The following is a 16,874-nucleotide window of genomic DNA, read 5'->3' on the forward strand; positions in this document are numbered from 1 at the left end:
GACAGAGTTGAGAAGATTTTGACAAGGGTATTGCCAGTTGCTTGGGAGAGAAAAATCACTGCCATTCAGGAATCAAAGAACATTGCCATTCTTAAGTTGGATGAGCTAATTGGTAATCTCACCACTTATGAACAAGACCATGAAGATGGATGTACCCAAGAAGGAAAAGAGTTTGGCACTCAGAATCACTGAAGGTTCTGATCTAGAAGATGATGGAATGGCTATGAACATAAAGGACTTCAAGAAGTACCTAAAGAGTGGAAATGGTCCTTCAAGAAGTGAAAGCTACAACAAACCAAAGGCTCCTGAAAGGAAAACTAATGAGGGATGCTATAAGTGTGGTAAGACTAATCACCACATCAAGAACTACCCTCAATGAGAAATTGAATTGAAGAAGGAAAGAGCTGAACGAAGAAACAGGAAGAAGGAACAGTTTCAACCCAAGAAGAACAAAGGATCAACAAAGGCTATGGTTGCTGCTTGGGGAGAAAGCTCAGATGATGAAGATGGATATGAACAAGCACTTATGGTCATTGGAGAATCTGGTGAGGAATCTGAGGTAAGTGTAATTCATCTCAAAGACAAGATTAATTTTTTGTCTAAAGAAAGGCTATCTGAATTACTTCTAGATTTCATTGATGAATCTGAGGATGTAAATAATGAAAATGAACAACTGTATAAGGAATGTGTGATTTTGAAAGCAAAGTGTAAGAACGTGGAACTTAGGGTTAGTGAGATTATAAGTGAAAATACTGCATTAAAGAACTAGGTTCATGCATTTGAATCAAATGTCCTAGAACTTAGATCTGAAAATCTAAAACTGAAATTAGGAACAAGTAAGAAGACAGCTGATTGCACACAACTCACTCTAGAAGAAAATGTAGGTAAACTAAAAGATGAGTTGTATAAGAAGGATGAGCAAGTTAGAATTTTGAAGGAGGATCTAGGCAAAGTCAAGCATGAACTAGACAGAACATGTAAATGGAACAGGTCCTCCGATGCACTTTCATGGCTACATGAACATCATAGTAGCAATAGAAGAGGACTTGTTTCTGAGAACAAGATTTGTACTCATTATGGTAAAACAGATCACTATAAAAGTAAATGCAATGCAAAAGATTAGGCAAGCCAAAAGAACAAAGAATTTGTTCAAGGAAAGAATAGGCTACCAAGTTGGACTAAAAAGAATCTGATTCATCCTTTTGCCTATAGAAAGGGACCCAAACTAGTTTGGGTTCGTAAGACTAACCCCTGATTTCCTTTTGCAGGTCCAAGTGAAGGGAAGCAGCCAAATATGGTACATGGATAGTGGCTTCTCAAAGCACATGACAGGAAGCAAGAACCAGTTCCTTTCACTTGAGGACCTCAAAGGAGGTAATGTCTCCTTTGGAAATGGGATGAAAGGTGAGATCGTTGGGGTTGGAAAGGTAGGTAAGACTGATTCTCACTCTATTGAGAATGTCTACTTGATAGATGGCCTAAAATACAGTCTAATCAGTGTATCACAACTGTGTGATAAAGGAGACATTATATATATATATATATATATATATATATATATATATATATATATATATATATATATATATATTATAGATCTGTCCACACTTTCAGAAAATGAGCTCACTTGCTTAAGTGTGTTGGACAATGATCCCCTCCTTTGGCACAAGATACTTGGACATGCAAGTCTGAGTCAACTCAATAAATTAGTTTCCAAGGACCTGGTGATAGGGTTGCCTAACATCAAGTTCAAGGAATACAAAGTTTGTGAGGCTTGTGCAAGGGGGAAGCAGGTAAGATCCTCTTTTAAATGCAAGAAAATGGTAAGCACCACCAGGACAATGGAACTGGTCCATATGGATCTCTGTGGTCCAATAAGAACATTAAGTAGAGGTGGTAAAAGATATGTGATGGTGCTTGTTGATGAGTACTCTAGGTTTACTTGGACATTATTTTTAATATCTAAAGATGAAGCATTTGACATGTTCACTTCTTTTGTTAGAAAAACTTTGAAATAACTAGGTAATCAACTTGCATAAATTAGGTCTGATCATGGCACTGAATTTGAAAATGCTAAATTTGATGAATTTTGTGATGAGCATGGCATATATCATAATTTTTCCGCTCCTGACTCCACAACAAAATGGAGTAGTTAAAAGAAAGAATAGGACACTTGAAGATATGGCTAGCACTATGCTTCTTTCTAGTAAACTGCCTCATAGCTTCTGGGCAGAAGCTATAAATACTGTATGCTACATCATAAATAGGTGCATGACTAGTCCTCTTGTAGAGAAGACTCCCTATGAGTTACTTAAAGGGAAAAAACCAAACATATCCCATCTTAGGGTATTTGGATGCAAGTGCTTTGTGCACAATAATTGTAAAGACTCCTTAGGTAAGTTTGATTCCAGAAGTGATGAGGGAGTATTCTTGGGATATTTTTCACATAACAAAGCTTATAAGGTCTATAACAAAAGAAATATGTGTGTAGAAGAAAGTATTGATGTGGTTTTTGATGAAACTAACATTCTTTCAGAGAGGTAGCAACACGATGATGAAGAAATTGGGCTGGTAAGAAACTCAAATGAAACGACAGCCCAGACTGAAGCTACACTGGAAGAAGGAACAAGTGATGGAATAGGTTCTTCCACCCAGGGCAACCTGACAGGGGGGATAGAACAAAGAGGAAATGATCCTCAAATCTTAATGGAACCTGTCCATGAACCTGTTCCACAGCAACAAAACACTGAAGGAACATCAAAGGGAAACCAGCTGGTTGTGAAATCCTACAAGTATCAAAGTTCTCATCCCATTGAAAACATAATTACTGATCTAACCTCTGGAATTAAAACCAGATCTTCATTAAAGAATCTTTGTGCTTTTGATGCTTTCTTATCTCTTATTGAACCAAAAAATGTTGTTGAAGCTTTGCAGGATGCAGACTGGGTAAATGCAATTTAGGATGAACTCAACCAATTTGAAAAGAGTCAAGTTTGGCATCTGGTACCAAGATCCTTGGATAGATCTGTAATTGGCACAAAATGGGTCTTCAGAAATAAACTTGATGAAGATGGAACTATTACAAGGAACAAGGCAAGATTGGCGGTTCAAGGATATAGCTAGGAGGAGGGCATAGACTATAATGAAACCTTTGCTCCAATTGCAAGGTTGGAAGCAATAAGACTCCTTATAGCCTTTGATGCTTACATGGAATTCACCCTCCACCAGATGGATGTCAAGAGTGCCTTCCTCAATGGCTATCTAAAGGAAGAAGTGTTTGTCAAGCAACCTCCGGGGTTTGAAAGCAAGAAAAGTCGTGATCATGTGTACAAACTTGACAAAGCACTCTATGGGCTCAAGCAGGATCCAAGAGCATGGTATGAAAGATTATCAAAGTTTTTGCTTGAGCATGACTACAAAAGAGGTAAAATTGACAATACTTTGTTCTTGAAAGAGAAAGGTAAAGATCTCTTGGTAGTTCAGATATATGTTGATGATATAATATTTGGAGCAACTACTAATAATTTAAGTAAAGAATTTGCTAAACTAATAGGGAGTGAATTTGAAATGAGCATGATGGGTGAGCTTAATTTCTTTTTAGGCTTACAAATTAAACAAAATTCAAATGGAACTATGATCCATTAGTAGAAGTATGTAAAAGAGTTGCTTAAAAGGTTTAAAATGGAAGATTCCAAAGAAATTGACACTCCTATTGCAACAACTACAAAGTTGCATATAGGTGAACCTGGTTCATCTGTTGATCAGAAGTTTTATAGGGGAATGATTGGCTCATTGTTGTATCTCACTGTTAGTAAACCTGACATTGTTTTCAGTTTAGGCCTTTGTGCAAGATTTCAGGCAAATCCAAAGGAGTCTCACTTGACTGCTGTCAAGAGAATTTTGAGATATCTAAAAGGCACCACTGATCTTTGTCTATGGTATCCAAAAGGTAGTAATTTCAATCTAGTGGGATATGATGATGCTGATTATGCTTGTTTTCTTGTGGATAGAAAGAGCACCTCAGGTGGCACACTTTCTTAGCTCATGTCTTGTGTCGTGGGCTACGAAAAAGCAAAATTCAATGGCCTTATCTACTGCTGAAGTTGAGTATGTTGCTGCGGATTCATGTTGTGCTCAATTGTTGTGGATCAAACAATAATTAATTGACTTTGGAATTGATGTTGGTTGTATCCCCATTTTTTGTGTTAATACTAGTGCTATTAGTATGACCAAGAACTCGGTTCATCACAAGAGAACTAAACACATAGATGTTAGGCCTCACTTTTTGAGGGATAACTATGAAAAGGGTTTGATAACTGTAAAATTTTATGCCATTAACAAGCAAATAGCTGATATCTTCACAAAATCCCTAAGTTTAGATCACTTTAAAAGGAACAGGTTAGAATTAGGGATGATTAAGATCACCTAAAAGGACCAGTTCAGAATTCACAAAAAAAAATATTCACAATGAAAAAACAATTAGGTTAGAAAATATGTAAATTGTGTATATAATTAGATTAAATTTTGCTCAGTCTTATACTTTCAATAGTATACTCTTGTGCCATGTGCTAAAATGACTCATTAATCTCTAATGATATTTTCTCTATTTTGGCAAATGTAGACTTACACAAGAAAATTCTTAGTGAAGAATCTGGTTCTTCAAGATCATTCGGTATATTTTCTACACTCTGCATAATTTGAAATAATAATATTTGGATCATGAGCAGAGTCCTACCTAATTCCAAACTCCTTTTGGACTTATCCGTTACAAGTGAACCAGTTTCGTTCAAAAGAGTCCCAACCGAATTGAAGTACCTAGATTCTAAGGATACACTCCAAAGTGTTTTCAAAACTGAAATTCAGTTTGATTAAACATCTAAAAGTCTGAAAAGCTGACGTTACCCCATTAATTACTCATCTTTAAATTGATCAGCATTATTGTTTTCTTCACTCCATCTTTTCAAGCCGTCAAATACTCTCCATCTTCTCTCATCTTCCAAACACAATCCAATTCTCTTCTCTCCCATACCCAAGCACAGAAATGGCTAACACTCCTGAAAATCCTTCATCCCCACCCAAGGAAATCATACCCACACCATCTATCACACCTTCAACCACACCTCTGTCTAAGAAAGGAAGAACTAAGATGCTTGCTCTCAAGACTGTGGCAGGGAGCGCATTATCCAAGAAATTAGATAAACAATTGAAGGATAGCCAGGTCCAGGAACCTCAGAAATCTGAAGACTCATTTAATTCTGCTACTGAGGGGGAATAAACGGTTTCTTCTGAAACTGAACATGCATCTTCTGGACCTAAAGTTACTTCTGAGACAATTTCTGAAGTTGATACAAATTTTGAGAATAGGTTTGCACTGGTAGGGTCTATAGCAGGTGTTGAAACAACAGAGTCTGGAGAAGTTGGTAGTAAAAATAAAAAGAAAAAAGAAAATGAGAGCAAGGGAGTTAGGAGTACTGTGAGGGGAAAGGGTAAAAGAGTGACTGATCCTTCATCCACTCCTGTAAGTTTAACCAAAGACACAGGTGCAATGGTTGCTTGGGAAGAGGAATCTGGTGGAGTAGACGAGAGTGTACAGAAAACAGGGGGAAGTGGGTCTGGCGAAGCTGCTGAAGGGCTTGTTCAAGTTGGGAAAAATAGAGATGAACCTGATTCATCTGTAGAAGAAACCCTCGCAGACCTACTGAAGAAAGTGGGGCAAATGATGTTGAGATTGAGAGGATGAAGAAGAGGTTGGCAGAGGTGGAGACTGAGAGATATGCTCTCAGAACTGAGCTGGCAAGAGAAAAAGAGAAGAATGATGGTATTCTTCAGGATATGCTAAAACTCCTCCAAGCTAAAAATCAAGCACCCAGTTCTTCCCAGCCTTAAGCTCCTATCCTAGTGTAGATCCGTCAGTGACCCAGTTTGGGATGAATTTTTTTGTTTGCTCATGTTTTCAGTATTTTTATTTCTTTTTATGCTTTGTGGAAGAATCATATCAAGTATCTATGAAAGTTGCTGGTTTTTGCTCTAACTGTTTGTTTATATTTTTTTGATGATTAAAATTCTTAGCTTGATCAATGATGATTAATCCATGATTGCATTTGAAGTAGCCCCAGTGGCCATGAGTAAGTTTTAAAATCTGGGTATCGTACATTTTTATGCAACTTTTCGATGATGCCAAAAGGGGGAAAAAGGTTGTGCTTTACACTTTGAATAGTGATGTTTATAACCTAATAAACTTGGTCCTTGATGATAAGTGATAAAAAGGAAAAATATTTCTAATATTGTGTTGATGTTGAGCTTAGTTGAAACAAGGCTTAAGCTTATGAAAAGCACAGAGTTTGTCATCATCAAAAAGGGGGAATTTGTTAGCCCAAGTGAAGGTTTGTTTTGAAGATTGACAAAGGAAGCTCAGGCATGAACCAGGTCCATCCCTTGTGTGTATAGACACGGGCATATTCGAGCATGTGGGATGCACGTGAAGGAGATAAGCTTAACTTGGTATAATTGATATCTCCTGATCGAAAAGGTTGCATAATTGATAAGGAGAAAGACTCCTTAATCAAAGAGAACACTATCCAAGATAAGGGAGGAGTTAGAAGTTGAGATCAACTATAACTCTTCCACCAAGGAAGAGTAGCATTAGAACTCTAGTTATTTTCTACTCTACTAACTCTATAAATCGCAGGATGTTCTCATTCTACAGGGATGCACAAAAGCAGAAGTTAAATGTGAATTGAGAGCAAAATAGCAAGGCATTTTGCAAGCAATTCATGTGTGATTCAAGTGTGCAAACCTAAAGCTACATGAACCAGATAGAAGAACCAGTGCCAAGTGTCTGTCTTTTATTCTAGTTCAATTGTAGTAGGTGCTTTCATATTGTACCTTTCAACTTTATCTAGAGGCAATTATAATAGGTATTCAGAGTATTCAAGTTAGAGTTAACTTGAAGTTGTCGCAACAGTTAGAGGTTGTGTGCCACAACGGGATTAGAGTTAATCCTAGGTTTACAAAAGTGTTTTGTAAATGCAATTTTTGGCTTAGTGATTTAGTGAAGAGTTTTGGAAAAATCATATTGGGAAGTAGGTCGTGGTTTTTTCACCTTTTGAGCCAGGTATTTTCAACGTAAAATACTTGTGTTCTTTACTTTCCGCATTTACTATATCAGCAATAGTAAGTTAAGGAACACATAGAAAAACCCGATCTTTCTATAATCAATTTAGGTGAAAAATTGGGTACCACACAAATCACTCCCCTCTTGTGTGGTATTGAAGTTAAAAAAATCAGTTTGAATCTCATTCCTCAAACCCTCATATAAAATGGAAGGAAGAAAGGATACTATTTTTGTTTATGATCCTTGCCACGTAGAGGGTTGTTGTGGATATAGCAAGGAAATGAGGGAGCTTGATTAAAGATCCTAGGAAAACTACGTGAAAGTAATTCCACCCCATATGCAAAATCATATTTCCTTCAACAAAGTAATAAGAATGCCAAGAAATTTAAAATATTAGTACAACATTTTCACCTCACTTATAATAGATTACTACATTTTTAAGTAACCTATAATCTCTATATAGCATTGTCAATAAAACTCTTACACACAAAAGTATGATATATAATCTGGCATAAACATTTAATGTACAACTTTGTTTTTATCCCTTTTAGTTAATTAGAGCAACATGGTCTCCTGTTATTGTTACCGGAATACTCTCCAACATTAATAGCAGTGCCTTGACCAGGAGTAGCAGCTGCTTCTTGAGCAGCCAGAGCTTTCCTAGTTATGATCTGATAAATATCCAACAAGATAGTCTGAAACGCTCTCTCAACGTTATACGCCTCGAGAGCAGACGTCTCGAGGAACGAGAGACCTTCTTTCTCGGCCAAGATCCGAGCGTCCTGGTCAGGGACTGCTCGGAGATGGTTCAAATCTGACTTATTTCCAGCCAACATAATGACAATATTGGAATCGGCATGGTCCCTAAGCTCGCGAAGCCAACGGTTCACGTTTTCGAAGGTTTGTCTTTTGGTTATGTCGTAGACCAAAAGTGCACCAACGGCTCCTCTGTAATAAGCACTTGTTATTGCTCTGTACCTTTCTTGACCAGCAGTGTCCCATATTTGTGCCTTCACTGTCTTGCCCTCTACCTGCATCATGCAACCAAAATACATAAGGATGATTTAAAAATGAGATTAACTTCTATGCACTGATTATTAAAAGAAAAATTCTTATACATGTCATTTAAAAGGCAGTTACAGTAATTTTTTATACTAATTAGTAGTCCCTCCATCTTATTTTATGCGGTCTTGGTGTGAATTGCAGAATTCCGTACGTCCATCGTGTCTTTGAGCGCAAGTTGCGCCCAAAGCTATTAGGCCGAGGACATGTCTGCCTGGGCGTCACACATTGCCCGCCCCAGCACACCACACGCAGACTTATGGGTGTGGTAGTATCATGGGACCAATACTGGCTTCACATGTGTCCAAGCGTATGGTTGACCTAAATGCGAGTCCGTGACGATGAAAATAAAGAAACTGAAAAAGGAAATCAACCACTTTCTATAAATCGCGCTAATTTGGAAAAATTGTGATTGTATGCCATCAAAACTTAAAATAAATTAAAGTAGGGAAGGCAGCAGAATATATTCACGAATTGAAACTCATAAAAATGCAAGAATAGAGTTAATTAAAAGCAACCTGAAGGGTCCTTGTTGCAAATTCGACGCCAATGGTGGACTTAGACTCCAAACAAAATTCATTTCGGGTAAACCTAGAAAGTATATTAGATTTTCCAACACCTGAATCTCCAATTAAAACAATCTTGAATAAGTAATCATATTCATGATCCACCTTATATGCCATTGCCACTTCTCTTTACGTATCAATATTGACCTATCAATTGCAAAAGATCCAAATCTAAATCAAAACAATAATAAAATATTAATTAGAATAAGAGAGGTAACATTATCATCACCATATCATTACCATCATGTTAAAAGTAAAAACATGAATCCAAGATAAATTAAATAATCAAGATTTCTAGTCAATTTTGTTAAGAATAAGAGGACGAGAGGAAAGAAAAATCACCATTAACGATCAAATTAAAATCGGAGAAATGGGAAAGGCCCTCGGCTTTGGTTAGACATGATAAAGTTTTGTAAAATTGTCTTGAAATTTGAAATCACAGAAATAAGCGAACAAACAGGAATTTGAATGGTTATGACCAATTATAGCTATCTTCCACATCTCACATAACATATGAAGAATTAACCTATATAGCAGTCTACTCAACTGCTTGAACTGAAAATAGTCGGCGCATATATAATTGATGTGTGGCCAAAATGCTATATTTTTAGTACATTACTCGCTTTACATGTTGTTAGGTTAGTGGTTAATTATGCGATGTTTTAGCTAAATTGTGTTGTTTTATGTGTAGGAGCATCGAAAGACAAACACGAATGAAAGTTGCACAAAAAGAGGACAAAAATATAAGAAAGAGCACAAAAGCATCAAGTACCCAAACCATGCTACAGACCAAGTAAAGCGAGCTCTATAACATGCCTTACCATTCTACAGACCAAGTAAAGCCAGCTCTATAGCCAGCTTGACCACGCTTCAGGCCAGGCGTAGCCAGATCTGTAGCCAGGTTGACCGCGCTATAAGCCTGGCCTCGCGAGGTCTATAGCCCGGTAATCAAAAGTACGTGAATTAAAAGACTCTGACCCGGATTTGGACTCTAGGACTTCAACCCTAGCCTATAAATACTCCCTAAACATGTCTAAGAAGGGAAGAGATGTTTTGAGAGGGATTTCGACCTAAGGAGGAAAGAACACACTAGGAGCAAAGCGTAAAATTCTTTTATGAGTTTTTGACTTCCGTCTTCCTATTTTCATTGTTGGTTATGAATTCTAGTATTGTAGTTTTGCATACTATTATAAGTAGCTAATTTGTTATCTAGGATTTTGATGGAACCTTTTGAAGGATGAATTCTTATTACATTTTTATATAAATTTGCCGTTGATTTTTCTCTACTTGTTCAACTATATTCCGTTGTTGTTGATTGAAGAGCTCTCAATTAACTGTACCTATTTAGTGTGTATATTGAAAGTACAAGAGGGGGGAGGGGGTTAATTGCTTATTTTAAAATTAGTTATTATAAGTTGACTAGTTTACCAATTAGTCGACTAGAAATAAGAGCGAGATAGTAAGAAGTACAGAATTAAAATGCAGAAGTAAAGTGCAGGAATTAAAGACACCGGAGTTTTTATACTAGTTCGGATTCAATGTGAATCCTAGTCCAGTCCCCTTGGGTTGCAAGGGTGTTCTCTTTCAGTGATTGAGTTTCTTGAGTACAAAGTGAATGGTGTAGTTTTACACCAACTGCTAAGTTTCTATGCCTCTCGTCTTTTCTTGATACAATGCCTCACCAGTGATTTTCTCTCTTTCTTCTCTAACTTGTTACACAACAGATCTAGTAGAACTACAATGTTTGTTTGAAGTAGAATAAAGAGAGGGTAAATGGTTTGATCAAAGTATATATCTTCAAGTCTGAAACGATCGTATATATACTTTCCAGGAGGCCTTAGAGTCTGGAGAGATTAACCCAAGAGATTTGATCCTTGAAAGGAATCACAGATTGATTCTTTCCAAGAATAAGGTTGATTCCCGTTATACTTCCTTGATTAGTGGCCTTTAATAGCTTTCCATCTTTAAGCCTTGATATTCGCCAGATTCCCGTTATACTTCCTTTGGGAGGGAACATGCGAAGGGGGATGATATAGAAATTTCAGCAGGAGAAGTGTCACGTAGCAGCCAATTAATTCATCAACAATAAAATGTGCAACTGATAAAATGGCACGGCATTACCCTTCGTGCTTTTATTCTCATTCCTCTCATGAATTTATAAATAAATAATAAGATTGGCATGGCATCACTCTTCGTGCTTTAACTCTCTTCTGGCATGGCATCACCCTCCGTGCTTTAACTCTCTTCTGGAACGGCATCACCCTTCGTGCTTTAACTCTCTTCTCACCATGACAAGGATAATATAAATAATATAAATGGTACGGCATCACCCTTCGTACTTTTTCACTCTTTCACAATATTCAACAATAATTAAATCAATAATAATTTTATGAATAATGATCAAATAATCAATTATAAACTTAAGCAGGAATATCTTAATTAAATAGACAATTATTCAAAATGAACAAATTTCTCCAGCATGCTTCGACTCAACCACAATGCATAATTACTCGTCACCTTACATATACATTGTACCTGCACGTTAAATCAAGTAGCAAATAGACAAACAAGTCCTACTCCCTCAAGTCAAGGTTAACCACGATACTTACCTCGATTTGCAATCAACTCAAGTTTCCAATACACGTTTGCCTCGCAAATTAGTGTCCCAACGCCTCGAATTTAGTCAAAATTAATTCGATCCAGTCAATATAAATTATAGGAATAAATTCCATATGAAAATATTAATTTTCCAACAAAAATCCAAAATTGCACTTAAAAATCGCCCCATGGAGCCCACATCTCAGAACCCGACAAAACTTACAAAATCCGAAAGCCCATTCAACCACGAGTCTAACCATACAAATTTTACCAAATTCTCACATCAACTCGACCTTCAAATCCCCAAATCTTATTTTTAAATTCCTAGGCCCAAATCTTCGAATTTCACCTCAAAAATACGTAATCTAGTCGAAATACTCGATGATAATTCAATATTATTGACTAACAATGATCACAAGTAACTTACCTCAAATTTCACGTGAATTCTCGCTCAAAAATCGCCTCAACCCGTGTTGGAAATGTCCAAAATGACAAAAATTATCGGAACCCTCTATTTTGTAATCTGTCCAGTGCTTTCGCACCTGCGGATACTTAACCGCATCTGCGGTTCCCGCTTCTGCGGCGAATCTGCCACTTCTGCGGCTAATCACGCTTCTGCGGAATTCAGTCTGCTTCTGCGGACACACTTCTGCGAAGAAGTTGTCCGCTTCTACGATGGAGCCTGCCCCTCCGCGTTTCGCTTCTGCGATCACAAAGCCGCTTCTGCGGCTTCGTATATGCGGACCCGCAGATGCGGCAAAATTTCCGCACCTGCGCACACTGTTTTGCCAGCCCCTCCCCGCTTCTGCGCTTGCCCAGCTCGCTTCTGCGAGCTCGCACCTGCGAGAAAATGTTCGCAGGTACGATTACACGAGAAGGCAAAGTTTTCAAATTTTTTCTTAAGTCCAAATTTTGATCCGTTAACCATCCGAAACTCACCCGAGGTCCTCGGGACCTCAACCAAACATACCAACAAGTCCTAAAACATCATACAAACTTAGCCAAAACTTCAAATCACATTAAACAATGCTAAAACCATGAATCATACCCTAATTCAAGCTTAAGGAATTTAAGAATTTTTAACTTCTACATTCAATGCCGAAACCTATCAAATTAAGTCCGATTACCCTCAAATTTTGTACAGAAGTCATAAATGACATAACAGACCTATTCAAAATTTTATAATCGGATTCCGACCCCGATGTCACAATGTCAACTCCCCAGTCAAACTTCCAAACTTAAATTTCTATTTTAGCCATTTCAAGTCTAATTTAACTGCGAACTTCCAAATAATTTTTCGGACACACTTCTAAATCCAAAATCACCATACAGATCCATCGGGACCGTCAAAATATGGATCCGGACCGGAGTCAACTTAAGTGAGTTTCAGAGTACAAATTCATATTTTTAATCGTTATACCTCAAGTCTCCTCTAGGTAGCTGAATTCGATCAAGTCTATGGTACGCCGCTGGGACCAACTCCAAAATCTACACAAGAAGTGCAAAGTGTAGTATGAGTACAACCGACCCCATGTACTCCGTAAGTGTCGAGCCTAACCTCGACGAAGTAGTGACGAGGCTATGACAAGATACGTACATAAATTAGCTGTGTATTATCTTTCAAACAAATTGAATCTTATTAAGACCTTTATTTGTATTATTCTAGTAGCTCATGCACTTGTGACACCAGATTCGGGGATGTATTTGGATGATTCAGTTGTTATGATCTTTCGCACTTTATTTCAGTAATTGACTTCCGTTTAATTTGATTTGTTAAAATAATGGTTAAGATTATTTTAACGTTGGCTTGCCTAGCAAGTGAAATGTTAGGCGCCATCACGGTCCTAAAGGTAGGAATTTTGGGCCGTGACACTAGAATTCATAACCAACAATGAAAATAGGAAAAAGGAAATAAAAAACTCGTAGAACAATTCTCCGCCTTGCTCCTAGTGTGTTCTTGCCTCCTTAGGTCGAAATTCCCTCTCAAAATGTCTCTTCCCTTCTTAGACATGTTTAGGGAGTATTTATAGGCTAAGGTTGAAGATCTAGAGTCCAAATCCGGGTCAGAGTCTTTTAATTCACGCACTTTGATTACAGGGCTATAGACCTCGCGAGGCCAGGCTTATAGCACAGTCAGTCTGGCAACAAAGTTGGCTACACCTAGCCTGTAACACGGTCAAGCTGGCTATAGAGCTGGCTTTACTTGGTGTGTAGCACGGTAAGGCAGTCTATAGAGCTGGCTTTACTTGGTCTGTAGCACAGTTTGGGTATTTGATACTTTTGTGCTCTTTTCTTGTATTTTTGTCCTCTTTTTGTGTAATTTTCATTCGTCTTTGTCTTTTGATGCTCCTACACATAAAACAACACAATTTAGCTCAAACGTCGCACAATTAACCACTAACCTAACAACATGTAAGGCGAGTAATGTACTAAAAATATAACATTTTGGCCACACATCAATAATATAATTCATAACATAATTATACTTCAAAAATTTTGTTCGACTAATAAAACTTTTGGAATACTTCACTATTGATCCTAAAACTTTGGAGTTATATCAACACATCATCTCTTGTATTACAATGCTATTTATTATATTACTTTTGCATATCATATAGTTATCAAGTTTAAATTATTTAGAATAGTTGAGATTCCAAGGTCCTGAAAAACACTCAATTAAAAATCCTAAAATAGTATATCCCAAATATCCTTGGTAAAGACTCTTTGATATGAACTCCCATGGACTCAACCGGAGATAATGTATTATAGGAATCATCCTCTTGCAATCAAAAAGCTATTACCGATTCAACTTAATAACCTGCTACAGTAGGTTATTATTTTATATTTTAGGTTATCATGCCGGGCTTACTATAAAAATTTATCGTGTTGTAAGTCAATATTACCTGATGGAATATAAAATAATTAAACATTGAGGTCAAGTAGCTAGCTAGGAAATATACCCTATCTAGTCCATGTTTCACCAAACCTTCATACACTCAATTAGGGGTGCATGCAAAGGAAACCGATAAACCGCACCAAATCAATAATCCGAGTCAAACCGAGAAAAAAAAATCTGATTATGGTTTGGTGTTAGAAAAAAAAACCCGACCATAATTGGTTTGGTTTGATTTTAACTAAAAAAAGTCAAACCGAAACTAAACCAACCCGACATTACATGTATACAAGTTTTAAAAATATTCTAGACATAAAAATAATAATTTTAATATAATTTATAAATATTATTTAAAAAGATTGATAGTTCTCTTTTTAATGTATTATTTCAAGCTTGGACTTAGAACTTTTGAATATCAAATACGTTTTATAGCCCATAAAAGTTAGTAACTCAAATAAAGCCCAAAGCAAAATTAAATCAATATTAATGCTAACAAAAAAAAAATTCAATTCAATACTAGGAATGACAATAGTATTAGATATTTATTTTTTTAGTTTTGCATTAATTTAGATAGTGAAAACACATAACTTACTTTTAATATTATTTAGTCATGTAATTAATACCTGATACTTATTAGTCGTACTTATTTTAGCATGACTTAGTACTTTTAGATTATGTTTATTTTTATTATGGCTTATTAATTAGCAATATTTATTTTATGCGATTTGTTGAGTATTTTAGTATAGTCATGACTCATCTCACATTATTTTGTATTATTTTATTGGATAACATCTTATATAGTTTTATCCTACTAGGACCCAAAAAATATTAGAGCACAAATTATATATTTTATATTATGAAGATTTTGTCGGAAAAAACCGAAAAAACCCATGAAAACCGAGATCGAAAAACCCGACTTTTGTTGGTTTGGTTTGGTTTATAGATTTAAAAATCCGAGACAATTGGTTTGGTTAGATAATTGAAAACCCCGAACTAACCCGCCCTATGTAAACCCATACACTCAATTACATACAACTGAACTATCCGAAAACCAGGTAAAAAAGGAGGGAATGTTGCGTGGTTGACCTTAGAAAATAAACAAGAAAAACGATATGAAATACTTTACACATGGAAGAGGCATTATGCTTCTAGATAGGGCTAGATACAACAAAGTCGTCAAGTGATAGTATTCCAAAAGAAATTTTCCAAGTCCAACAGTAACTAAACATCAACTAAATAAGTGATAGTATTCACACTAAAGGAATAATTCCCCCCCCCCCCCCCCCCCAAAAAAAAAAAAAGAAGAAAAAAAGGGATAGAGTTTTGACATTTTATGATCACATGGCTAGATCTTTCGTTATCCCAAATCAAAATATTCTATGCTCAAAGTTTTAACAAAGATTTTGCCCACGATTTTAGTGAAGAGCACATAACCTAAGTGATAAGGACTAATATCTTTTGGTGCTTTTTTTCAAAAAAGAAGGGACTTGAAGTAACGGTAAAATTATTTTCGTGTAATTTATAGGTCACGGATTCGAACAATAGAAGCAACCACTAATGCGTGCATTAGTATAGACCCTCTATATCATACCCTTAAGATGCGGTCTTTTTCCGAACCCTACGTAAACGAGAGATACATTGTACATCGGGCTGCCGGAAGAATGGAACCATGAAAGGCAAAGGCAATGGAGAAAGGAGAGTCAAATGTTTGCTTTGGTGAGAGAGACTCCAAAATATGCGAATAAACACAACTTGAAAGACAGATATAGACGACCTTATCCATCAATCTATTTATCTCTTTCAGAGTGGGCATCACTTCACTTAGTCTTACTCCAAGTACCCATTCTCTGCCTTTGACTTTGTAGTTTGTAAGATTATTTCCATAAGTGTTGTGAATATTTCTTTGTATTCTTGAATTTTTACATTTTTGTATTTTAAAACATACACTACCAGAAATTTAATGCCCAAGTACCCCTTCTTCTATCAAAGGCCCAAGACTCAAGTAAAAAATTTAAATGCTTAGTTTTTTTTAAACGTAATATATAAAATAAATAAATTTATTCAGTTGGATTTGATATTTCCAGACTTTTTTTTTTCATAAAATTTAAAACTTATTCTAATATAGAATTATATTGAATTCTATAAATTAATAAATAGTCTAGTCATTGGTTCGATAAAGTTCGATTCAGTCGATTTTCAAAGATTTATTTAAAACTCTAGTATTGAAGACGAGCAATATGTCCACTTGTGAGCATTTGTTCTACATGTATAAGCATTATTTATTGGGAGGAAAGAAGTGATAAATGGGCCCCGAATTGAATAAACCATCTTTATATGGACGCAATCTTTAAGGTTCTTGGTGTTAAATTAATTATTTTTTTAAAGTTATAAGTTTATATATGCTATTTATTGTAATTTAGTAAAATTTTATAAATAAATTTATACTCCAGATAAAATATTGGATTTTGTTAAACCCGATAACATTACGATGAATCTGCCCCTATGATTATTGACCCTTCCCTTGATGGTGACTTGTGAGTGATGACATGCATGGGGTGAAATCGTGAATTTATCTTTTTGGTTTGCTTTGTGCTATAAATAGAATTGACAATCGTTGTTTCTTCTTACGAGTTACAAACCA

General features: G+C 36.2%; 1 protein-coding gene across 1 annotated transcript; it reads right to left on the bottom strand.

Moving 5' to 3' along the window:
* Nucleotides 1-7,452: 7,452 nt before the first annotated feature.
* On the bottom strand, nt 7,453-9,238 carry LOC104113988 (ras-related protein RABA2b-like). The gene is made up of 3 exons (XM_009624326.4): nt 9,085-9,238; nt 8,695-8,889; nt 7,453-8,145 (listed from the first exon to the last, which is right to left on the bottom strand). Exons 2-3 carry the CDS (start codon nt 8,857-8,859, stop codon nt 7,666-7,668), a joined length of 645 nt encoding a protein of 214 aa, XP_009622621.1. The 5' UTR covers nt 8,860-8,889; nt 9,085-9,238; the 3' UTR covers nt 7,453-7,665.
* Between the last annotated feature and the right edge of the window lie 7,636 nt (nt 9,239-16,874).

This window comes from Nicotiana tomentosiformis, chromosome 5 (genome assembly GCF_000390325.3).
Source record: "Nicotiana tomentosiformis chromosome 5, ASM39032v3, whole genome shotgun sequence".
Lineage (NCBI taxonomy): Eukaryota > Viridiplantae > Streptophyta > Magnoliopsida > Solanales > Solanaceae > Nicotiana > Nicotiana tomentosiformis.